At 33.0% G+C, this 24,826-nt stretch overlaps 2 protein-coding genes and 1 pseudogene across 2 annotated transcripts; 2 read left to right on the forward strand and 1 right to left on the reverse strand.

Moving 5' to 3' along the window:
* Positions 1 to 9,155: 9,155 nt before the first annotated feature.
* Positions 9,156 to 12,242, forward strand: LOC18055046 (monoacylglycerol lipase). The gene is made up of 7 exons (XM_006450647.2): positions 9,156 to 9,668; positions 10,084 to 10,122; positions 10,247 to 10,317; positions 10,710 to 10,774; positions 11,084 to 11,173; positions 11,257 to 11,349; positions 11,493 to 12,242. Exons 1-7 carry the CDS (start codon positions 9,301 to 9,303, stop codon positions 11,910 to 11,912), a joined length of 1,146 nt encoding a protein of 381 aa, XP_006450710.1. The 5' UTR covers positions 9,156 to 9,300; the 3' UTR covers positions 11,913 to 12,242.
* Positions 12,243 to 12,391: 149 nt separating this feature from the next.
* On the reverse strand, positions 12,392 to 13,467 carry LOC18055047 (lachrymatory-factor synthase). Its single transcript, XM_006450648.2, has one exon. The coding sequence runs from the start codon at positions 13,224 to 13,226 to the stop codon at positions 12,708 to 12,710; it is 519 nt and encodes a 172-aa protein (XP_006450711.1). The 5' UTR covers positions 13,227 to 13,467; the 3' UTR covers positions 12,392 to 12,707.
* Positions 13,468 to 17,256: 3,789 nt separating this feature from the next.
* LOC18055048 lies at positions 17,257 to 23,453 on the forward strand (annotated as a pseudogene).
* Positions 23,454 to 24,826: the final 1,373 nt, after the last annotated feature.

Here is a 24,826-nt window from a genome sequence, read left to right on the forward strand (position 1 = left end):
ATGATAATATTTTTTGTTAGAGGATCTCATCCCGTTTGGGATGTGATTCGAATATATTTTTACATCCCAAATTAAAGTGGGATGGGACAAGAACAAAAAAAATAAGTTCTGCCTTTATTTGTGAGACGGGAGGAGAACCAACTATAAAATTCATGTATATACCATTAATAATATAATTTTAAAATTATTCTAAATTTTTAGTTATTTTATAATTTTAACTTAAGTAACGTTCAAAGTTGAAATCTAAAGGCTAAAATTAAATAATAAAAGTAATATAATTACAAAGCAAAGTGTCAACCAAAACCCATAATTAAAATTAATTTTTGGAAAATTATTAGCCATATACCCTTAAATGAAAGCCGTATCAAATGTGTGTGAACATTTTTCAAGCGTATCACTCGCATACCCTAAGTTGACAAAACACTCCTGCCGTCCACCATTCCGTTAACTTCCGTTTGCAAGCGCTGACATCATAAGGGTAATCTAGTCTTTTAAGATTGACGAAACTTTGATTAAAAAAATGTCATTCCATTTACCTAGTAAAAAATGACATGTCATACGATATATATTGATAAAAATGACATGTCATACGATATATATTGATAAAAATGACATGTCATACGATATATATTGATAAAAATGACATGTCATCCCATTTATTGGATAATTGTTAATAATTGCTAAAAAAACTATTTTACAACCAAATCTACTCCTCCAAATTTTAACCTAAATTTTTTAAGATCTACTCCAAGCTCCAAATGAAAATTTTTATGATATAATATGTATAATTGTAAATAATAAGTTGTTAATAATTTTTTATGGTATAACATGGATATTTTTTATGGATAATTGTTAATAATATGTACCATTAATAATTCATTTTTTAATAAAAAAATTTATTGTTAATAAAAAAATAAAAAAAATTGTGTATTGAAAATTTACGTTAATTTTTTGGATAAATTTATCTTTTTACTTCATTTTGAGTTTCAAGGGCAAAATAGTCAATTTGCCACAATTTTATTAACTTTCTAATAGAAGTTAACGGAATGGTGGACGGCAGAAGTATTGTGTCAACTTAGGGTATACGAGTGATACACTTGAAAAATTTTCACACACGTTTGATACGTGTATCATTTAAGGGTATATAGTTAATAATTTTCCTTAATTTTTTAATATTTTTTATGGTCAAAATATAAGTTGATTACTGTTCAAATCTATAGCTTTTGATTAATATTAATGTCCAACGGAAACAAACATGTAATTAAAAAATGTTAGCATAAAATTATATTCGAATATGCATATAGTAAAAATAAAACTATTATTTGATTATTCTACTTTGTATTTATTCAAGATTTTTGCTATGTTGTATTATGATAATCTTAAAATAATAAAAAAGTCAAAATTTATTTATTTACATTTGTGACTGTTCAGAATAATGGGATGAGACAAGATATTTAACGGACGAAACTATGGTAAATTTTGTCCAAAAAAATAAAGGGACAAAAATAAGACATTTTTTTTTAATCCCGCTTTACATATATGAGATAGGATTAGGATTGACAAATCTAGTCCCATTGCCAACCCTAGTTATCAAATAGCTAGGTGTGGTGATCCGTGAGTGACGTTAGTGGAAAGAGTAGCGAGTATTGAGACTGAGACATGAGAAAAGAGAGATAGGGGACAGAGAGAGTAAAAGTGACCATGAGAGAGAGAGAGGGGGGGCGCGAGCTAACTAGGTGCTTGACTGCTATTGGCTACTGCTTATTGCTTCTGCAGTTTTGCCATCTAGAAGATCCAATACACCTAACTTTGATCAAATGGCTCAAGACTTTGACATAACGATTAAGTATTAAACATAACTTAGCTGACCAAGATTTTCTTTTAATTTTAAAATTAAATTGCATGAACCGATCAATTTGTGCATTCGGTTCGATTTTGGAACCGCCAACCGAACATAAACAATTTGGTTCATGAAAACACAAACCATTTAGTTTTTACCTATTGAACCGAGCCAAACCAAAATGAGTAATTTCGATTTGATTAGATTCGGTTTGGTTCGACAAATACCGAATTGAATGCCTAACCTTAAAAACAAGTGTCATTGCGACACAAATACAAAGCTACTTTCAATTTAAGTACTATAAATACAAGAGTAATGATACAGCCACAAACTCTTATACAAACTTATTTTGTACAAACTTATGTGGCATGATAAGATTGGTTGAATGAAAATATAAATTAATAAAAACAAATCATGTGGGCCAAGTGATATTTAATTCAACCAATCTTATCATGCCACATCAGTTTGTACAAAATAAGTTTGTACAAGAGTTTGTGGCTGTATCATTACTCTAAATACAAATATCAACATATCTAAAGACTAAGAATTTCTAATTCATGAAAGATTTTACCCAATAAATCTACTAAAAGCATAAGAACAAAAAAAATTAAGAGATTGATCCATTATTTCCACCTCTAACTACCAAATTTGCAAAGCCCAACAAAAGCCAAGTCCACCACCACCATTAAACCAATGTACCACCACCACCAAATGGGTGGAAAGATAACCTCCACTTTGAAGGGAAAACCCTTGGCAACATAAGAGAGATAAACCTTCACAAGAAGGCATCATGGGAAGCCATAAAAAAGGGGGGGAAAAGAATAGTCTCGCCAAAAGTTCTCTTTTGGTAAGACAAGAGGTTTTTCCAAAGAGAGAGAAGAGAGGATTTTAAGGTTTCCCTTGACATTTTTGAAATTTCCTTGACTTTAGTAAACTTTGTTGTTGCCTGCTTAAGGTGGCAAATGAGGATAAAAGTAAATTTTGGCGTCATCATTGTTTTATCATATATACATATAACTACTAAAAAGTTCTAACTTATTCTATACATTTGCAATATTTTCAAATTTGTATTAGTCAACCATTATACCACTAATAACGTTTAGGGATGACAATGAGCACCACCCGTAGTAGGTTTGTCATTATCAAAGTCAAACCCGCACAAAATTTTAATTATTAAACCCACCCGCAACCTGCTACAAGTTGGTTTTTATTGTTTTAAGAAAATCCACCCGCTGCGGGTTTTAACAATTACCAAACCCATAATGATACTCAGCGGATTTTTTGTGAGTTTCCACATTTTAAAATCACAAATGCTCAATACATAAATTTTTAATAATAACTTAAAATTCCACATAACATAATCAATTCTATATTTAACTAATGTAAATGGAAAATTAAAAATTCAATATCAATCCAACACAAATTCTCGAATTTAAGTATAAAATACACAAATCCATAAAAAAAAAACCACAAACTGGTATCTAAAAATAACAATTATTATTTCACATTATCATTTAATACAAGGTCCAAGAGAAGATTTTCATTTCATTCACCACCATTAGCACATATCCAACACGATTCCTAGGGATGGCAATGGGCACCGCCCGCAGCAGGTTTGTCATTGTCAAACTTAAACTCGCACAAAATTTAAATTACTAAACACCCCCGCAATCTGCTGCGGGTTTTAATTTTTTTAAGAAAAATCCACCCACTGTGGGTTTTGACAATTACCAAACTCGCAATAGTAGCCGACCAATTTTTTGCGAGTTTCGACATTTAAAACTAAAAATGCTCAATATGTAAATTTAAAAGAATAACCTAAATTTCCACATAACATACTCAATTTTAAATTTAACCAATGTAAATAAAAAATTAAAATTTCAACATCAATCCAACACACCTTTTCAATTTTAAGTATAAAATATACAAATCAATAAAAAAGCCACAAATTGGTGTATAAAAATAACAATTATTATTTCACATTATCATTCAACACAAGCCCCAAGAGAAGATTTTCATTTCATTTACCACCATTAGTACCCATCCAACATGATTTCTATAATAATAATTAAGTTTAATATTTTCTATAGAATAATACGCTTTAAATACTAATCCGAAGAACAAAAGAATAATGAAATAATCAATGCATTAAGTTAAAAAAAATAATAGTCCATACAAAATTATAATAAGTATATAATAATCAATACATTAAATTAAAGCTTTTAGGACTTAGGCACGTTGCAACTTGCACACACATTTGCACTTTACATTTTTTACTTTATATATTTTTAGATTTAAATATTTTTCAATTAATATTAAATTAAAAATATTTTAAAAAAAGTTGCTGGTTGGCGGATATCCATGTAGGTATTCACTGGATATTTGGCTAATATCAAACCCACTCGCAACCTATTATGAGTTTCAATTTATAATACTAAACTCACCCACAACTATAAAATTACCCACAACAAGCGGGTTTGCGGATACAATTATCATCTCTAATAACGTTATAATCTGTTTAAAAATATAAACAAAATGATCGTTTCATCCTTGAATATATTAAAAGATCATTATACTCTTTGGAACCTTGAAAAAATAAAAAATTTATAAATTTAATTAAAAATCGTTATTCACAAAAGAAAAATAAAATTAAAGAGCATTGAATTAACTTTCATGTCTGTCTATAGTCATGCTTCTTATTTAATTATAAATTTTTTAATTTTTAAAATTTCAAGTTTTTAATGTATTGAAGGATGAAATGGTCATTTTACTTAAATTCATTAATACATTCTAATATTATTAATGGTAAAGTGATTGGTTTAAAAAATTTAAAAACATAAGTGGTGTATGGAAGATGTCCGAATATTTTGGGAAATTTACACTAATAACCAAAAAAACTTTGCTTTTTTTCATCTTAACCCCCCAAAAATATTTCTATCAACATTAGCCATTAAACAACATTTGAGTCCAAAATACCCCTCCCTCATCTCTTCCCCAACACTCCCTTTCTCTCATCTCTCCCAAACCGATCCAACTCCCATCATCGGCGGCGACATCAACCCTCGTCGACGGCGGCTCCATCTCTCACCAGCATCCGATCTACGATCCACAACCTTCAACAAAACCTAGGTTAGTCATTTTTCTTATTTTCATTAATTTAAAATGAGATTTTAGAATAATAATAGTTATAGCTTGAGATTGATAATGGTGGTGATGATGTTTGTGGTGGTTGGTGGTGTTTGGGAGTACTGTTTTTGATTTTGGAGTGATTGCGCTTAATTTTGGGGGTGGGAAGGGAGGGGGGCAGGGCGCGCGCCGGCGCCCATCGCTGGGCAGCAGCGCGCGCCCATGCGCGGCCTGCGGTCGCACCAGATTTGGTGCGACAGGCGCGCGCTTGTCGCACCAATTTTTTGGTGCGAGAGGGCCTGTCGCACCAGTTTTTTGGAGCGACAGGCGCCTATCGCACCAGAAAATTAGAGTTTTTTTTTTTACGAGTAAATTTTTTATTTCTGTAAATATAATGTAATAATTTTATAAATATTACAGATACATGGCGAAATCAGAATCACCGGATATTGAAGTAGGCAAGATGTATTTTCGTTATGCTGATCACTTTCCTGGTCGAATTTCGAGCATGTGTATGTTATCTTCGGTCGTAAAAGCTATCGAGGAAAAATTAACAAAGCGGCAGTTGAGTATGTTCAAAAAGGATATATTTGGGCATTTCTTGGAGTGTCGAAGTTTTCCATTTAGTGGGGTAATTTTGCATAATCTTTTACTGCGTCAAGTGGCCCATGAAGAAGATAGCCGTGAGGATCAGTTATGGTTTCAAATTGGTAAGCATTTGATTCGCCTGTCAATTGTCGAATGGTGCTTGGTTACTGGACTTTCATTTGGTGTTGATACCAATGAAAAAAATGATGAAATGGAGCAGAGGCTACGGAATACGTATTTTGGTGGTGTGCATCGTAAGATTAATGTGAAGCAATTTGATGCCATATTTAAGGAGTTGAATTTCGAGGAAATAGACGATATGGACGCATTAAAGATTGCGCTGTTTTATTTTGCGGACAGAGTACTAAATGCAAGAAAAAATCACTGTCAAATTAATTTCGATTGGCTTGACCAAGTTGATGATATTCAGTACTTCCGAAAGCGTCCATGGGATCTATTTTCGTGGGAAATGATTTACGAGAGTCTTGACAATGCACTGTTCGAAAAAGACGAGAAATTTAAGAAGACTCGGTTGAAAAATCCAGATCATAATATTGAAAAATACAATCTTTACGGATTTACGTCTGGGGTGCAGGTGCTTTTTTTTGTTTATTAATAAGTTTTATAGTATTAAATATTTGATAGTTGTTTTATTTGATTTTTCACTTTGGTTGTTGTAGGCTTGGATTTATGAAGCAATCGGAGGGTTACCATCAACATGGGTCGTCAAAACGAAGAGTAAGATTCCCCGCATTCTGCAATGGAAGCCTATGGCGTCTTCGAGAATCAACTTTGCGGAGGTTTATTCGTTCTTCAACGACGAATCTCGTCTTGTAAGTAATATGTATTACTTATTTTTTTAACTTTACTAAATTTAAGTTGGGTATACTTACTTAAAATTTTCAATTAAATTTATGGCAGACGGACGTTTTACAAACTCTTGAGCCAAATTCAAAGGAGAGTAGCAGAAAATATTGGCTCTCTGTGAAGGATTACTTGCCAAGCATTCCAGACTGGGTTCATAAGGTCGGTATACTGTAAGTACAAAATTTTTTTTTATCGAAATTTTTGACTTTTCATTTAGTAATTTTAAATGATAATATTCGAACTTCTAGTTGCTCGAATACGCCATTTACATGATTCTGAACAACAGTGAGCCTCGAAACGTGTCGTAGTAGACCGTGCAATCTTGAAATCAAACTTATCTCTAAAGGCCACCTTGCGTAGTTGTAATATAAGCTCATTCTTCTCAGCAAATAGCTTACCCACGCTGATATCATCTGAGTCACAACTGCTAACAAAGCTTGGAGCAACCATGTTCGAAGGTAAAGTTGGAGCAAGACTTGTAAGGGGGTCAATTCTCCTTCTCGATCGAACCATAGAAGGAATAGGTCTATTGCCTCTGTTATTCACAGGAGTATTGTCTTCACACTCATCCTCATCCTGAAAAGACGGAACATTCGAAGGACCGGCTCCTCCATCATCACCATCATTATTGAAACGAGTGCCCCGCCTTGTATTATTAGAAGGTTCTGCACAAACATTATCCCCCTCTGTCTCATTATGAAAATCATCATTGTCCCGAAAATCATTGTTGTGATACGGAGAATATTGTTGCTCCAACGACGTTGTTATTGGAAATACCGTTGCTCCAACATCCTGTAACGTAACGCCATTATCATCAATGTTGTCATAATTGTCGTGGATTGGAGAGTAATATTGCTGCAGCGATATTGTCCTTGGCAACACCTCTTCATCATTATCGGGGCCAGACATATTTGCTCTAAACGAAGTTTCTGTATCGACATGTGGCTCAATACCTTTGCTCGGAACTCGATGTGATGTGGTCACGAATATAGGAATGCATCCAAAATTAGCTACGTCAGATGCCATATGCAACACAACCCTCACCATTTCATCATCACATATATCCATGGGCATTGCACATATACGATATAATGTGTTACTAGACCTCAAAGTTGTCTTCATTGTGATACTATAGTCATTAGGATTTATTTTTAACACCTCGTATACTCTTGCCAATAACTGATCAAACAGGTAATTTTTTCCAACCAAAACAGCTCGATTTTTACCATTCACGTAGTCCATACAGCCATTCTCTAATGTCTCCCACCAACCATCGTAACACAATTCAAGTACAACTGAATCCATTAAGCCTGAAATTAAAAAAAAAAATTTATTTCAGTCCTAATTAAAATAATACAATTTTAATAAATCTCCAAGAGTGGGTGCCTGTCGCCAGATTCAGATTCATCCGACTGAGTTCAGTAAGTTCAAAAAATAATTCATACCAGTAAGTGATGTCGATTTGTGTTGAATCTGGATAGATTATGATCGGATATCACTTTCACAGTTGTCTTTTGCGGTCGCCGTTGGCTGATGATTCAAGAATGAAAAGCTGCTTTTGGTTTGGCGATATGGGAGAAACAATGTTGATTTTGTTCTGTAAAGAAGGGTAATTTGGGAAGAAAGGCTTGTGTTTGGCTAATGTTGATAGAAAAAAGTTGAGAGGATTAATTACGAAAATAATAAAATATTAATGGTTATTTTTGTAAATTTCCCGAATATTTTAGTAAGTAAATGTCTACATGTAAAAATAATTTTTCAAAATAAAATTACCATTATTATTTTTTATAAAGTGAATAAAAGTAATATTGAAATTATAATTATTCAGTTTATTTAGCTTTTCTCGAAAAGACCGCTAAATTTGCGGTGCAAAGTCTATTCTCCGAGCGTCCCCATACCACGTGGCGGCATCTCTGTGACGACAATTAAAAGGTTTGTGCGGCTAGAATTCGCCGTCTCTTACTGTTGATATTCACGTCTCTAACTGCTCTCCGCCACTAACAACTCTTGTAAGCCACTCCAATCGGCTCGGCTCGTTCTGTTTCAGCTCAGCTCAGCTTACGTGTACTTTTTTTTTTCTAAAAGATACAGTAACATAGGAGGAAGATTTGATTTGAACCTGCGAGCCCGCCATATCAATTCTCAAATACATTCACGTCATTTATTAAATACTCAAATAAATAAACAAACGCGTTGATTATTTCAAAAGAAATAACGATGTGATCATATATTTTATCCACTATTCAGATATAAAATATGCTGACGTTCACGCTTTATTCCGTCCAGTGATATTAAGATAATCAGAGTTAAGACGGTCCATAAATGATGGTTATTAGCCATAAGTTGAGCCGAGCTCCCGGTTATAGCGCGATAAATTAGAGGAAAAAGGATATAAAACTAGGATAAAACTAATGAACTATAGAAGTGACCTTCACTGTACTTTCTGGTGATTCGATGTCGATCGCCTTATCTTCCATCAGCTTTCGCACGCTCAAGTACATTCTATCATGACCGTCAATGTTAATCCGGAATAAATCCATATATAGTCTAAACAGCAGACCAATCATATTTAATTCACTCGGTTGACCTAAAATCTTCCACACCACCAAATGACGCCACGTTGTTGATTACCATGACTTCGATCATTCGTGCTCCAGCTAATCATATCTTTTTCGTCCTCTCTCTCTCTTCTGCACGTCAGCACGTCTATAAATACGACATAAAGACGCGTTCTCAAGTCTCTCCTTCATTTCTTATTCTTTGCGTGATCCTCATTTTTGTTGACAATTATTAAATTCTCTGATTTTATTTTTATTCTCATTCTCTTGTTCCGTCGCATATTATTCGTCGTTAAATCTCGTCCGTCCGTAGGCGGCGACATGTCGACGGCTGAGGTGGATCAATTGACATCGGGAGCGAGCAATCGCATAATCCCGATCCTAAAAACCCTTAGAACATTGATTTTTTTCATCCAATCGTTCATTTTTTCTCTCGTCATCCTCCTGCTGCCGCGAAGGCCGGCGGCCGGTGCGCCGAAATCTCAGGTGAAAAGCTGGAAGAGGAAGTCGATGTTGAGGCGAGAAGATGAGGATACCATGAGACGAAGAGCGTTGGCCGAGGACTTGAAAATGGGATTCGAGACCGACGACGGGGAGGTCCGGTGCCGCTGGAGTACTTCTCTTTTCTTTGGCGTTAAAAGGAACGCCTTGTTTTGCCGCTCGTGGATTCCGGTCTCCGGTGAATTGAAGTAAGGTTTTTGAAAAATAAAAAATCATAATTATATTTAGGTTGTTTGACTTTGAATGATTACTTTGACTTGCAATTTTTGAATTTTGAAAATTTTACGGACTATTTCGTAATTCTGATTGGTAATTGTCATATGATTGATGAGAAACAGAGTAAATGGAATTTTAAATTGCAACTAAAATCTCGTTACATTGTATTATGCTTGCTGTTAGCTTATTATCGGCGCAATTAGTCGTTTCGTTTTCTAACAAAACTCTGGCACTCCAGGGGATTACATTATACAAAAGGATTTAAGGGATTTTCGTGCCACATGGGGCTCTGATTCCACAGAGCATTTGCATACATGTACATTTTGCACATTCCTTACTTGTTGGTGCCTTTATTCTGTTCTAATTTCAAGTGCTTTATTCTTTCAGGGGCATTTTGATCATAGTACATGGGCTGAATGAGCACAGGTAATTTTGAATGTCTTGTATTTGGGGAAGCATTGTTCTGTTTTATTCTTACACTTATGATTTTATTACAAAAGGTGTGAATACTGATCTTGCCATTCTATTATCGGTGTTTGTTTAATGTCAGTGGGAGGTATTCTCAATTTGCTAGGCAACTAACTTCGCGTAACTTTGGGGTCTATGCTATGGACTGGATAGGTACATTTATAACTTGTTGCTTATCAATTCTATAAGCTACTTATTTGAAGAGCCACATCAACCAAAAAAAAAATTCCAAAAAACTCTCCAAATGAGAGTCTTGAAGAGAGAGAAGCACTATCTCATTGAAGAATCTTATTTGGAGAGTATTTTGGAGCCTTTAATTTATTATATTATTTTTTTATCTCATTATTCAAGAGAAGTGTTATAATTGTTATTACTTTTATATAGAAAAAAGTTTGATTAAAATAATATATACTTATTTTGATTTGAAGAGTCTTTTTGGAGGTGACTTCTTTTTTTGCTCTTCTATTTGCCACATAGTTAGCAAATAAGTGTTTAACGAGTTAAATTATAGAGTTTTTGGTGATGGATTATCTTCTAAAATCTAGGTCATGGTGGGAGCGATGGATTGCATGGATATGTTCCTTCACTTGACCATGTGGTTGCAGACACGGTAAGTACATTTTATTTTTTCATCATATCTTTTTATATGATCCTCCTTTAGTTCCAAAGCAAAGCATTCAATTTCTATAACCAATAATCTACTTTTACCAATATTGTTTGGGTCATCCGCTGTCATAATTGCATCTTTAAATTGAATTGTGTCAGCCACATTTTGCAAACTGTATCTATTTTGATGTATCTGGCTTGATTCTTAGAATCCATTATGATATGACATTATAACTACACACACACACACACACACGCACACATATATATATTTTAAGTGAGATGTAACCTCCCTTATGTTCTGATTCAACAGGGGGCTTTCTTGGAAAAAATTAAATTGGAAAATCCAACTGTACCATGCTTCCTTTTTGGTCACTCTACTGGTGGGGCTGTAGTTCTGAAGGTGAGTCATATGCCGATTACATATGGTCCCATCTTGGTTGATTTTTAAAAAATTATGGGTTAATACAGCGCACCTTTGTGCAGGCAGCTTCATATCCCCACATTGAAGCAATGCTGGAGGGAATTGTGCTATCGGCACCAGCTTTGCGTGTTGAGCCAGCACATCCTATTGTGGGGGTAAGTGGTTATTTTTCTTCCCTTGTTCTTGACTCGATAGATTTACGGAATGATAAGTAGTTTAGCTGATTGAATTGAATTGTTTAAAATATTTATTTCTGTTTTCACTAATTAAAAGTTCTTTCGTTGATACTTTTATGCAGGCCGTGGCCCCTCTTTTTTCTCTGGTAGTTCCCAAGTACCAGTTTAAAGGTGCTAACAAAAGGGGCGTTCCAGTTTCTAGGGATCCAGCAGCCCTATTGGCAAAGTATTCTGATCCTTTGGTCTACACAGGACCCATAAGGGTCCGAACAGGCTATGAGATACTGCGCCTTTCCTCATACTTGAAGCGCAACTTTAAGTCTGTTTCTGTCCCATTCTTTGTTCTTCATGGAACAGGAGACAAAGTTACCGACCCTTTAGCCTCTCAGGATTTGTACAATGAGGCAGCTTCCAGGTTTAAAGACATTAAGCTGTATGAGGGATTGTTGCACGACCTCCTCTTTGAGCCGGAGCGAGATGAGGTTGCACAGGATATAATAGTCTGGTTAGAGAAGAAATTAGGTTGCAGTATTGAAAAATGAAGAAAAGGTGATCCATTCATCTCATAGGAAAGAGGTGTTTTATTTTCAAGTTTAGGGTTTTCAGCCTTGGGAAGCACTTATTAATCCACACGTTAGTGTTGTGGAATCGCACAGATGAAATGTTTGTTTTGCCTGTAATTGTTTATTAACTATGGTTTGTGCCTCGCAGCAGGAAAAAGAAAAATAAAAAGAAAAAGAAAACAGAGCATCCTTTTAACGAATGCATTCTTTTATCTTGCTGCTCGTGTAGGTGATGATGGGTGTCCGTACGAAACGAAATGTTTTGTAAACTGTGAAACAGAATAGAGCACCCCTTCCCTTCTATAGTTATTAATTTTCACTGTAATTTATGCACATATTTTGTCATTATAATTAATTTTCCCATAATTTCTTTTTGAGGAGGTAATACAAAATAATCATATTTCGCAGGCCAAAGATAATCTACAATTTGAAATTTGATAAGAACCTTCTGAACCGACCGTTCCTAAAGTTCAGGGACTAGGGGACTCGTAATGTGTAAAAGAAATGTACTGCAGATAACGAAGTAACTGAAATAACTTGCAATCAAATAATGATGGTAGATTACAACGTTGCATACTCATTGTTCAGGGCTCTGCATCGACATGCTATAGTTTTAATCCAGGTGGAACCCAAGAGAAGAGCACTCATTGATGATTCAATACGAGAGAAGCCATATGGAATAGCACACAAGAGCTCATAGTGTCAAATAAATTATAAAATAAAACTAGCAGTACATATGTATAAAGCACAATCACAAATGGCAAAAATATAAAACTAGGTAGCACTCGTACTCAAATTTTGTCCCATCAGGAGAGAAGCATGTTCCATCTTCTTAGTCATGAATTTTAGCGAATAATCGATATGAGAGGCAAAATCTTCAAATTTCCACCCTTCAAATGGGTCGGCAACGTATGACCACTCGATCCTGCACCCTTTCATTCCATTGTCAAAATTGATAGGAAATACTTTGATGGTCGCCACATACGACTTAATTCCCACGTTATTATCAGTGACCTCGTAGCTAAGCCACCGTTGTATTGGATCCATGAGAATCAGCTTCTCTTTCACCCATCTGATTGTCACCTCATGACCATCAGATTTAGAGCTAGCGCAGTAGCGAACCAGACCAGGCTGCCCGGGAACTCCTTCAACCAGGTAACATGTATCAAGATTGGGCAGCCACTTATGTGCGTTGCAAAAATCCTCAAGGCAAGCCCAAACCTGTTCTGCCGTTATGCTTGCACTCTCAATACTCTCCTTGCCTTTCCATTTGGATAGTTGTTCTTCTGCCATGACTACTCGACTCTTGAGAGGGAAGTGGAGTTGGCTTTGCTAATTGCTGGATCACTTCACTATCTAATCAAGATATCTAATAGCTCTGGAGCTTTGGCATTATGGGATGGTTGAATCAAGATGCTTTGTATTGGTGATTTGGTGTGGATTAATAAGATATTGTATTATTGGAAGACTAAATGCAAGGTGGGAAAGAATCTTGTTACTTTGTGGAAAGCCACAACCACCACTTTTAACGGCTGCTATTATGTGTGTATGTTTATGTGGCTGTGGTCCAAAGAAACAGCCATACACAGCACGTGGGCGGGGTCCTTTTCATTTGATGCATAAATTTTGGCAAACACCTTGCCAGGTATACTAGGTTTTGCGTTAGACTAAATATATGGAAAACTGACTCCATACTCCGCTCTCCCTATGGGAGTTCCACTCTAACTACCACTCTCCACTCCAAAAGTAATGGAGCCCACGGAGTGGTATTCTCAATCATTCTCTAAATTAGTGAAATAAACATTGGAGTGGGAGGAATTTACAATCTTCACTCTCACTCCAGAAAGTAAACGCAACCTACATACCTACAAGTTAAAATATGTGGCACAAATCTAAAAAATAAATTATTGTTCCAAATATTTTTTTTAAATATATTTTTTTTCATCTTAAATTTTTAATATGAGGTAATATATATTATTTTGTAATTATACAGATAATTATTACTATATAGAGGTAAGTTATTTAAGATAAGATCTAAAAAAATTATAACTTATTATAATATAGAGTTTGTTCTTATTTTTAACTAGCTCAAATCAGGAGCATAATTTTTTATGACTGTGTAAAATTCGTGTATAGAATATCACTATATTGAGATTTTATTGTAAAAACAACGAGTATTAATTTACCTATAATTATAAAGTTTGATAAGAGTTAAATTATGTAATGGACGGACTCTAATTATTTGGTTGGTAAACTCGTTGGATAAAACCACGTCTTAACAGATATTTTTTAAAATAAAAAAAAATAAAGAGAAGAAAAAAAAATACTAGAATGACAAAATAGGGAGGTACCTTTTCTCTTTGTATATAAAATTAATATTAAATGAACTAATTAAACATGGTCTCTTGGTTTATTTGGATTAGAGGTGGTAAAATAGGTTATGATACAATTTTTCCGAATTTGTGTTGACAAATTTAAAACGATTAATAAATAAGTTGACATAACATGACAAATAATCGTGTTGTATTTGAATTATACCACCTCAATACGGTTACTTATTTATGATACGAATATCAATCCATACATGGTAATATTATTAAAAAAAATTAACTAATATATATACTAAACACTAAATTTTCATATAATATATTCATATTATGTTATAAACTTATTTATGTCATGTTAACTTATCTATAACCTACTGTCAAGAATAAATTGACATATTTGTTATTTTTAAATTAATTTTTAATTTTTTTATATTAAAAATGTTAAATGAATCAATACGATTAATAAATTAATCGTATTTGTATTGATAAACAAATCGTAACTGTAGTTTCTTATATTTGACAAGGTACATATATGATATAATTACACCAATTTACACCCCTAATTTAAATAATATTTCCCACCTAAATTTAAGTGACAAAAAAAAATTAGAACAAATATTAATGAAAGTTAATAACGATAAATTAGTATTAATTTAGTCACTTAGTTACAAATATAATAAATTGATACTAATTTATCATTAAACTTACAAATATAATAAATGGATACTAATTTATCATTGTACTTTATCGGCATTTTATTAGTTTTTCTCTTTTAACATTTTCTTTTTATGATAATAAATTAGTCATTTGGATATCACCTTATAGATTCTAAATTTGTAGTCTTTATGTCAAACAAATACTATAAACTAATAAACTCACAATATAGATCATACTACTAGTCAAAATTTACCCAATCTAGAGAAAAGAAAGTTCTAACATCCATCTTCTTAGCCATGAATTGAAGACAATTATCAATATGAAAAACCAAATCTTCAAGCCTACAACCTTCAAGTGGGTTAGCAACCAATGACCACTTGATCATGCACCCATTATATTGATAAGTACACCATTGATTGTTAAGCCACATACGAATTTATTCCAAGGTTGGTATCAGTGACCTCATAGCTAAGAGTCTACACATCGTTGGATTAGATCCATCAAAATCAGCTTCTCTTTTGCCCATCTGATATCGTATGATAGTTTTGTTGAGGCATAATGGTGGACCAAACTAGGCTACCTGAAATTCGCTCAACACAGTGACACGTGTCAAGATTAGGATGCCACTTATTGGCGTTGCTGAAATCCTCAGTGCAATGTGTTGTTGTTAAGCCTCCACTTATTCAAAGTGGAGGCACGCCCACACACAAGCACATGCACACGCACGCATGCACACACACAAGTGCGCCCACTCGCACGCACGTGCACACATGCAAGAATGCACACCACACACGCCTACACCCAAGCCCATGCCCACGCACACACGCATGTGCACACATGCGAGCATGTACACCACACACGCACGCACACGTCCACGCCCACGCCCACACGCACACATGGACGCACGCACACACATGCACACATTCAAGCATGTGCACCACACACACATGCACACGTCTATGCCCACGCTCACGCCCACGCCCACACGCACACATGTACGCACGCACACACGCCCACGCACACATACAGACACACACGCACATACTAACACTATATGGATTTTTTTTTTAATTATGTAATTTTTTTATTTGTCAACTTTCTTTATCTTTAAAATAACGATTTGAAGATCACCGAATAAAACAAGTTGTTGGGAGCATTATACGTGTAATGCTCATTATAATTATAAAATATTACTTGTTTGCATGCATATAAGAGAATGAATGAATTAATATTTCTTATATCAACTTTCTCAACAAGATTGTATACAAATAAAGAACCACTTATTGGTTTATGTTTCAAGAATGAAATGTATTTAATAAGTCAATACTTGTGGAGTCAACTATTGGGTATCTTTCTCTTAAGTTCTGCTCTATAAGGAATAAGTGAATCGAGGCTTTTCTTTTCCTGGCATTGTAGGTCATCAGTAAGATAATGAGATTTGCACATTTATACCAAAGAACTATTAGAAGTTTACTGTAGTTTACATTGTCCACAAAAACCCATGCTTTATATATAAGCATTATCATCAATCATACAAGAACAATTGTACTTTTCCCCTCACTTCAAAGACAACTTGAACTGCACCAAACTTCTAACAACTCATAAGTATAAACGTGCAAATCTCATTAGCTTGTTAAAGACTTACAAGACAAATATAAGAGTCTTGATTCACTCATTACTCGTAGAGTAAAACTTAAGAGAAAGATACCTAATAGGTGGCTCTATGGTATTAACTTATTGAATACATTTTATTTTTAAAACAAAACCAACTGGTTTTTCATTTGTATACAATCTTGTTGAGAAAGTTGACATAAAGTTTGAGACTACAGATCTTGCCAAATTGATATAAGATATAGACCATTTTTCATCATCTGAATTGTTGAATTCATTACTAGATATAGAAGCCCTCGCATACTGCTGGTTTCAGAGGTTAAGAATTAAAGAGAGTTATGCCTAAAAGACGTTTTTGTTTCACAAACATAATGGCAGAGAAAGCATAGATGATTGTGCTTTAACTGTAAGCTTCTTCGATGGTCTTGACTACAGAAACTTGCTTCATGCCAAAGTAAAAGACCATTAGATTTAATTAAACTTCTGAACTCCTGTAAAGAGGCACATCAATAGTCTTTGGTTCACACTTTACGTGTTGAGAAAAACTTAAGGAAAAAGTTCCACATGGGTAGATTCACATGTATCATTTGCATATTGTTTCATTAGATTTTAGCACTCAAAATTTGTCAAACAGGTGCTTCTATATCAACACTATACAATTTTCTTCATAGTGTCAAAAATCTGCATAATAACATAGATCCTTGGTTCGAGATTTGTGATTTTTTGATATGACACTTAATGATGATCTATTCTTTTCCCTAAAAGTCTTGAATTCCTTACTAAATCTAAAGGATGATGGGTACTTAGATGTAAGTTCAACTTGTGGCACTGATGGTAATCCCTTCTCCTTAGATCAAGCACATCAAGTCTCTAACACTGTATCATTATTTGACAACTTAGAAGAGCTACTGGACTTCATTCTTCCTGATAATGAAGTTAACCTTCAAATTGAAGAAATAAACGACAAGTATAACTTAAAAATGAGTGATACTACCTTTGCAAAGTAAGATTTTGAAATAACAACTATCATGCCTCTGGATCCTCTTACACCAAATAGCATAGATAAACTTTCTAAAACAGAGGCACCACTAGCTGCGCCGATACATAGGGCAATAGCAGTAGAATAAAAATTAGAAAAATTTGGTCTTTCCTTTCGAGATAAAAGTGGCGCTGGACATGCTTAAAGCATCATCTTCCAATCCAGAAACAACTGAGCAGTGATAATAATAAAATAAAGGTGAATGATGTTTGATTGTTAATCTGCATCACATAAATAATCAATAAGATGATTAGAATATTAAATTGTATACTTTGTACCTTGTAGTTTCGACATTTTCTAGTTATGTCATAAATTTATTTTTTACTATCATGTTATCTATATCAACAAATGACAAAAGTGAAAATATTAGAAAGAAAAGAACACCAGACAAATAATTCACAGCAATATCATCATATTCCTAAGTCTTATTCTCTGCTTATGACTCCTAGAACCTTAATACAGATATCTTTCCACTTCTGCCTATTTGGACAAAAGAGAAAGTCATTAGCGGCTTGTTGCCTTTAATTATTACTAGCTTCATCATTTGCGCAAATAGCAACAGTCCAAGATACAGTATTGGCATAATACCAAACATGAAAGGTTTGAACATGAGAAGATGCATGATGTACCATTATGTAAATTTGACTAAGTGACATATAGTTATGCAGATTATAGCTAACGCTCATGCTACCAAACTCTATTACTGAATGTCTAAATCAATAGCAATGATTCAGTATTAGAAAGTGTCAATAGTGTGGTATCTTAAACATGACAAGGTGGTACACGCCCACCTAGAAATGGCATGCATAAGTCTACCACATAACATAAGTAGAAGGTATAAAAGAAGTACACACAATCTCAAAAATTACATAGAAATGTGGGTATGCACATTGATAGATTATACAAATGCAAATTTAATATAAACTAGTTAATAAAAAATTATGGCCTAATGTTCCAACTTAAACACAATAATATACAAATGGTCTAAGATTTTAAAGACAAAATATACCTTTGTGTCTATAGTTTTTCCTACCTTCCCAAAATTTAATGTAACAACCATCCAAGAATCTTTATCAAGTAGATAGACGAAGAAAATGAGCTGACATATAAAGCTTACAACAACTGACTTTGCTATATTTTGAATAATTTTAAAAAGTTTCATGAAATTAAATGACAAAGTCCAAATTTGCTTATTGCTATATTTAAATGCATATACCTCTCAAAGTTTGTAATTCAAAGAATATATCACAAGAAAAAACATCATCATAATGGTATTATTAAATTATTTGCTACTCATCTAGTTAGTATATTATTTTCCTATCATCTGTGCATCTCAACATCAAACGCTGTCAGTGGCAACTTTTGTGCCATGGGAGGAGTATTTCTCCATCAGTTTTGAGTTAACTCAACATCAAATTCTTTCTCATATTCAACCTTTTTCTCTCAATGCCTTCCGCCTCTTGCATATATCCTCTCTGCATGCACTTTTATCAGCATGTCCCTTGTAGCATGAGAGTTTTCTATTTCTTTGTCTTGAACCTTTATGAACTTGGCAATTTCCTCTTGCCTGCAATCATGTAATAAAAAATGTAAGAAAATAATAAGAACATCAATACCCAAAACTGATCAATTGAAAGGTGAAATAAAAGCAAGGGTGTGAATAATTAACAGCTTAAAAAAAACACACAGGTAGTCCAACCTAGTCTAATCCTGCCAAGAAAAAGGTCCATATTAGTATTTTTAAATGTACTTAGTGTGTGCAATCTCTAATGTTATGGGTGTCAATATGCAAGTGTGCACAACAAGTAATATACTGATAAGTATTCAGATCGTCTTCATAGTGATTGATGTTATCATATTTGGTACAGTAACCTTAATAATGCAGTCTTATTTTAATCTAAAATAAGACAATTTATGAAACTAACTAATTAAAATAAAAGTGCAATAAAGAAAATGAAATAAAGAAAATTTTCATGTCAACACAAGGATGTAACGAATGAGAATTGAGTAGTTGAGTGAATAAACTCACTTAATGGCATTGACTATTTTTCAATTACAGTACCGTTGCTACAGTATCTACTACAGCACTAGATAGAATCCCTCACGCATCCGCAACTGTCGTTTGTTGGATATCTTATACCTAATGATTCTAATAGTGACCAATTGTTACGCCAACATTAAAGATATCATTAATCGCTCTAGGTTCCATTTACCCTACAAGGTAAATCTCTATATCTAGTTCATCATTAATTTTATATCAAAATAAGACAATTTATGAACCTAACTAATTAAAATAAAAGTGCAATAAATAAAATGAAATAAAGAAAATTTTCATGTCAACACAAGGATGTAACGAATGAGAATTGAGTAGTTGAGTGAATAAACTCACTTAATGGCATTGACTATTTTTCAACTACAGTACCATTGCTACAGTATCTACTACAGCACTGGATAGAATCCCTCACGCATCCTCAACTGTCGTTTGTTGGATATCTTATACCAAATGCAACCTAATAGTAACCAATTGTTACGCCAACATTAAAGATATCATTAATCGCTCTAGGTTCCATTTACCCTACAAGGTAAATCTCTATATCTAGTTCATTATTAATTTTATATCAAGCACGACCCTATTCAAATTAAAATTAACTCAACTTCGGAAACCCAATCTAAAACCAAGTATTGTTTTAATAAGATCCACTAAATCAGACCTTTTTTAGGCTTTTTCTTAACTAATATCCCTAAATAGGGGATCATCCGAAATAGAGAATAAATAAATACAATTAAGACAAAATGTTATAGTAAACATAGAACAACACGCGTATATTAGTCAAACATCCATTAAGATCGTTTATTACTCAGTTACAATCAAATTCAGTTCATGATTTACGATAAAAAGATAAATAAAAGAGTTTTAGCAATCCAATACATCCCCATGAATATATAAAAAACAAGAAAAGAATAAGAAAAACTGATTCTCAATTGATCTCTACGATTTTTTCTCTGTCAGCCTTTAATCTCCCTTTTGATTTCTATTTTTCTTATGTTTCTCTCTTTGGTTTATTCCTTGGGTGACGACTCTCTCTTTCTCTTTGTGTGTATGCTCCTTTTATAGCTTAGAATTAGGACAACCGAAAGTCTAAGGAGCGTATCTTCCATCTTTGGAAACTCCATATTGCAATTCTCTAAGTATCTCACGTGAAATCTTCTCTGTCAATGCTCTAGGATTGCTACAGCAACAGTGCTACAACAATGGTGCTACAGCAACGACTACTGCATGTTACTTAAAATTTAAGCTTTCGGTCACCTATAATTATGCATATGATTTAAGCACAAATTAATCTAAAACAAACTAAATTTATTAAAAATAAACTAAAATGGATGTGCATGCAAAATATAATTAAAATGCAATAAAAACATATCATTTACTCTGTAAGTATTATTGATTCAAGTCTAAAAGTGTCATGATAACTCTCATTTTGTAGAGTTATCAGTACTTATATCTTGTTTTCGCATTTACTGCAACAAACTGCAACGAACATCTACAACACTAATCTAAAATCCATACTCAAATCTTTTGTTTGAGTTGAGCAGATGATTAATTACAAAAGAAGATAGGATTAGCACATATTCCACCTAATCCACTTTCTTTTTGTCGCTAGCCTCCTCCATAACCACTTTCGGATTCATATTCTTTATAGTCTCTGATGGTTGAGGTTGAGATCCATTACTCAGACTGATATATCTCTCAACTACTTTAGGGTCTTTAATAGAGCCCTTAGTGTGTGAGACACCATCAAGAAGAACATATGTACGACGGTAAAAAAAAAAAAAAAAGATTGTCATTTTCCATGTTTGGTAGGTCGCACCCACAAACAAATATACATTATAAACCAGCATAATTGTTGATGCATGTGACACAAGGTGCACACATTGCAATCATAAGAAAATCGCTCTCTATTTCAATTAGTTCATAAAAATCACAACTATTTAAGACGATTATATAACGTCGCGATATGTAAACTTCAACAACAAAAAAATATTGTCACTAATTGTATCTTCAAATCTCTAAAATGACGATTTTTAGTAATTATTGAGGCTATATTTTCACATTCTTGAGACAAATATTATAATTATTATAAATCACATATTGAGACAAATATTATAACACAATAAACTACGTATTGAGACAATATTATAGTCATTATAAATCACTTATTGTGACAAACGTGAGGTGTCATCGATTACATTTTTTGATATCTAATTTGACCATTTTGAATATCATTTGTGACAATTTTAACTTAATTTTAAGACAATGATTGTTGTCACAAAAACATATTTTTAACATGATGAAAATAATTTTGGTCGCTAGAACTTTTTAAGACGGTCTTTCTACGACTAACGTGTGACAATTTATTTTTTATCATAAAAGATATAAGGTGACTAATTTGTTATCCTTAGTGACTAATTTTTTGTCATAAAATATCATTTTTTTGTATAACTCTTTACATGCATTGATCCAATAAAGATTTCACCAAATAAACATAGACGGCTCTCTAATTTAGTCACTCATCTAATCAGTTAAAACAATTAATTTTTTAAAGGAAAAGGGAAAAAAACAAATGTACCTACCAAAGCGATACCATTTCTCATCTTTGATCATTCAAATTAGAGAGTTTAAACATCAGAATATAGTATATCAGAAAAAAAAAATCAGAATATAGTTTAAACATCTTACAAAAGCTTATTCTCAAGTAAATAAAACGTTATTTTCAATTCTCGCGAGATGGAAACCCAATTTCAATGGTATTTAATTTTTTCTTCTTTCTTTCTACATTAATTTGTCAAAACGTCCTCGTGTATTTTTATGGCAACTGGGTGGGAGTTTATTTCATTAGGTTTAACTTTAATATGTTAGATTGGCATTATATTATATATAATATTAAAAAAAGAAATCTTATCTTATCCCATATTTGGTACATTTTAAACTCTATAACTATTCTAAGCAACTAGGCTCACTTGATATGTTAGGATTAATTTCTAAAGTATTTATTTTATTTATATGCAAATGCTTATGAAAATGTTTAAATGTGAAGGTCCACACGACAAGTTAATTTTTCAATTTTCAAATTAATATCATTTCATATACATTATATTACACTTCACGGTTTTGCTCATATCTCATTATACGGACATAAAACGTCATTCGTTGTACATGAATTAAAATAATCATGTGAATATGAAGATGCCTAAAAAGATTTTTTATTAAATAAAAAAAATGTTAAAAAGAAATTTGAAAAGTTAATTATCTAAAAAGTTGGGCTATTTACACTCTAAAATTTACTTTGGACATTCACAATTTAATAATATTTTGTATTACTAAATTAACCTTAATGTAATTTGTTATTTAGAACAATTTAATAAATTTTATCCAATAAATAGTCATATTTTATCTACTATAAATCACATTAATAACGAAAAATTGAATCAAGACCTCCACAGCATCTCAGTTTCATTGGAGGCGATAGCCCCTAAACTGCCAAATACTGATCTATTTGTTGGATTAAACAAGGGTCATGTTGTGACCAAGAAGGAACTGCCACCACGCCCAGCAAATCGCAAAGGGAAAACAAGCAAAAGGGTCCACTTTGAGAGAAATGTGATTAGGGAAGTTGCTGGCTTTACACCCTATGAGAAAACAATCACGGAGCTTCTTAAAGTCGACGAGGACAAGAGGGCACTGAAGGCTGCAAAGAGAAAGCTTAGCACTCACGAGGGGACAAAGACGAAGTGTGAGGAGATGTCTAATGCCTCCGCCAGATGAAGGCAAGTGGAGGTGCAGAGAAGAAGAAGTGGTGCATTACTTTGCTTGTCTTGTTCACCTGAACTTGGGTCATTAAATTGGAAGATTCTGTTGTAGCCTAAGTTGTTTTTTTTTTTTTTTTCCTTTTTAATTCAAAAACTTGTTTTAAGTTAAAGATGACTATTTGAATGCTACAATGGCCTTTACCTTTTCCCATTAAAAAAAAAGAAAAAAATGAATCCATTTTCAAGTCGAAAGTAAAGGTTAATAAAAATTTAAGAAAGTTATGTTTTATTTGTAATGATGAATACTTTATTGGGTGTATCGAGAAAATAAGGTAATTAAATAATGTGTAATGAGGACAATATAGGAATTTGAAAGAGTGTTATAATTAAAAACTAATATTTTGAAATAATTACTGAGAAGTGCTACGCATCCTAAATTATTTATTTCAAAAAATTATCTCAAATAATGTGGTATTCATCAATTAATTAGTGAGGATAATTCGCTTGGATCTTGTAAAGAATTATCAATCAATCAATCAATGACATAACATTTGAGATGGAATTTTGGATAAAAAATTGAGTTGAACTATTGGCACCCCTCTATAATCCTTATAAAACCCCTCTCTTATTGCAATTACATTAAAGGACAAAATAAATTTAGTTATACCATTATATTTCTCTTTTCAACACTTTACACCCATACAACTACACTAAAGTCTCTTACAATTTTTGTTTCCTCACAAACAACTTTTTCTTGAGAAATTTACAAAACTTATTTTTAATTTAAAAAACATAAATAATAGCTATTTGAGTCCACTTTAATTCTACTTAATTCATACATGTATTTGATTTTTTTTAGTAAAATATGTTTGACTTAATAATTCAAAAATATATATAAATAATATTTGTAATTAGAATTATTTGGAAGAAATTGAATTGTTTTTCTTTTTGAATTAAAAAGTAAAAAATGGAAAGGATATTTTGAGGATTAAAGTAGATTTTGATAAAAAAGATGTTTGAAAAGAAAGTTACATGGTGCTAATAGTCCTATTCTAACAAAATTAGAATATTTGTTATTACTCATTATTAATTGAGTGTGCAAAATAGATGAGTGCCAGGTAGATTTTAGAATAGCCTCACCCTTTTTAAAATAGCAAATCCTGCCCATTAAAATATAATTCACTAGTTAACTAACATGAAATAATCATTAACAGCTATAATCGTGCATTTTTTATATATAAAAAGTAATCAGGTGCGCGCAGGACTTGTCGGCTGATGACTCGATCAAATCGTATGTGGAGCTAGCTGTCTAAGACACTTGATAATAATGCTTCCAAAAATAGAACATTAAATATTATTGTCACATGGTAACTTTTGTGGACAGATTCTTGCGATGCGAGGTGGAGATGGCAAAACCCCGGGCCGGGTCCGGGTATTGCCATGACCGGACC

Source organism: Citrus clementina, unplaced genomic scaffold, assembly GCF_000493195.1.
Source record: "Citrus clementina cultivar Clemenules unplaced genomic scaffold, Citrus_clementina_v1.0 scaffold_1, whole genome shotgun sequence".
NCBI lineage: Eukaryota > Viridiplantae > Streptophyta > Magnoliopsida > Sapindales > Rutaceae > Citrus > Citrus x clementina.

What these genes read in the sequence shown, in the direction of transcription:
- LOC18055047 (XM_006450648.2), bottom strand. Translation starts at nt 13,226, where the DNA reads ATGGCAGAAGAACAACTATCCAAATGGAAAGGCAAGGAGAGTATTGAG.
- LOC18055046 (XM_006450647.2), top strand. Translation starts at nt 9,301, where the DNA reads ATGTCGACGGCTGAGGTGGATCAATTGACATCGGGAGCGAGCAATCGC. An exon ending in CTATGCTATGGACTGGATAG is followed by an intron (nt 10,318 to 10,709) that starts GTACATTTATAA and finishes TCTAAAATCTAG; the next exon opens with GTCATGGTGGGAGCGATGGA. An exon ending in CAGCACATCCTATTGTGGGG is followed by an intron (nt 11,350 to 11,492) that starts GTAAGTGGTTAT and finishes ACTTTTATGCAG; the next exon opens with GCCGTGGCCCCTCTTTTTTC.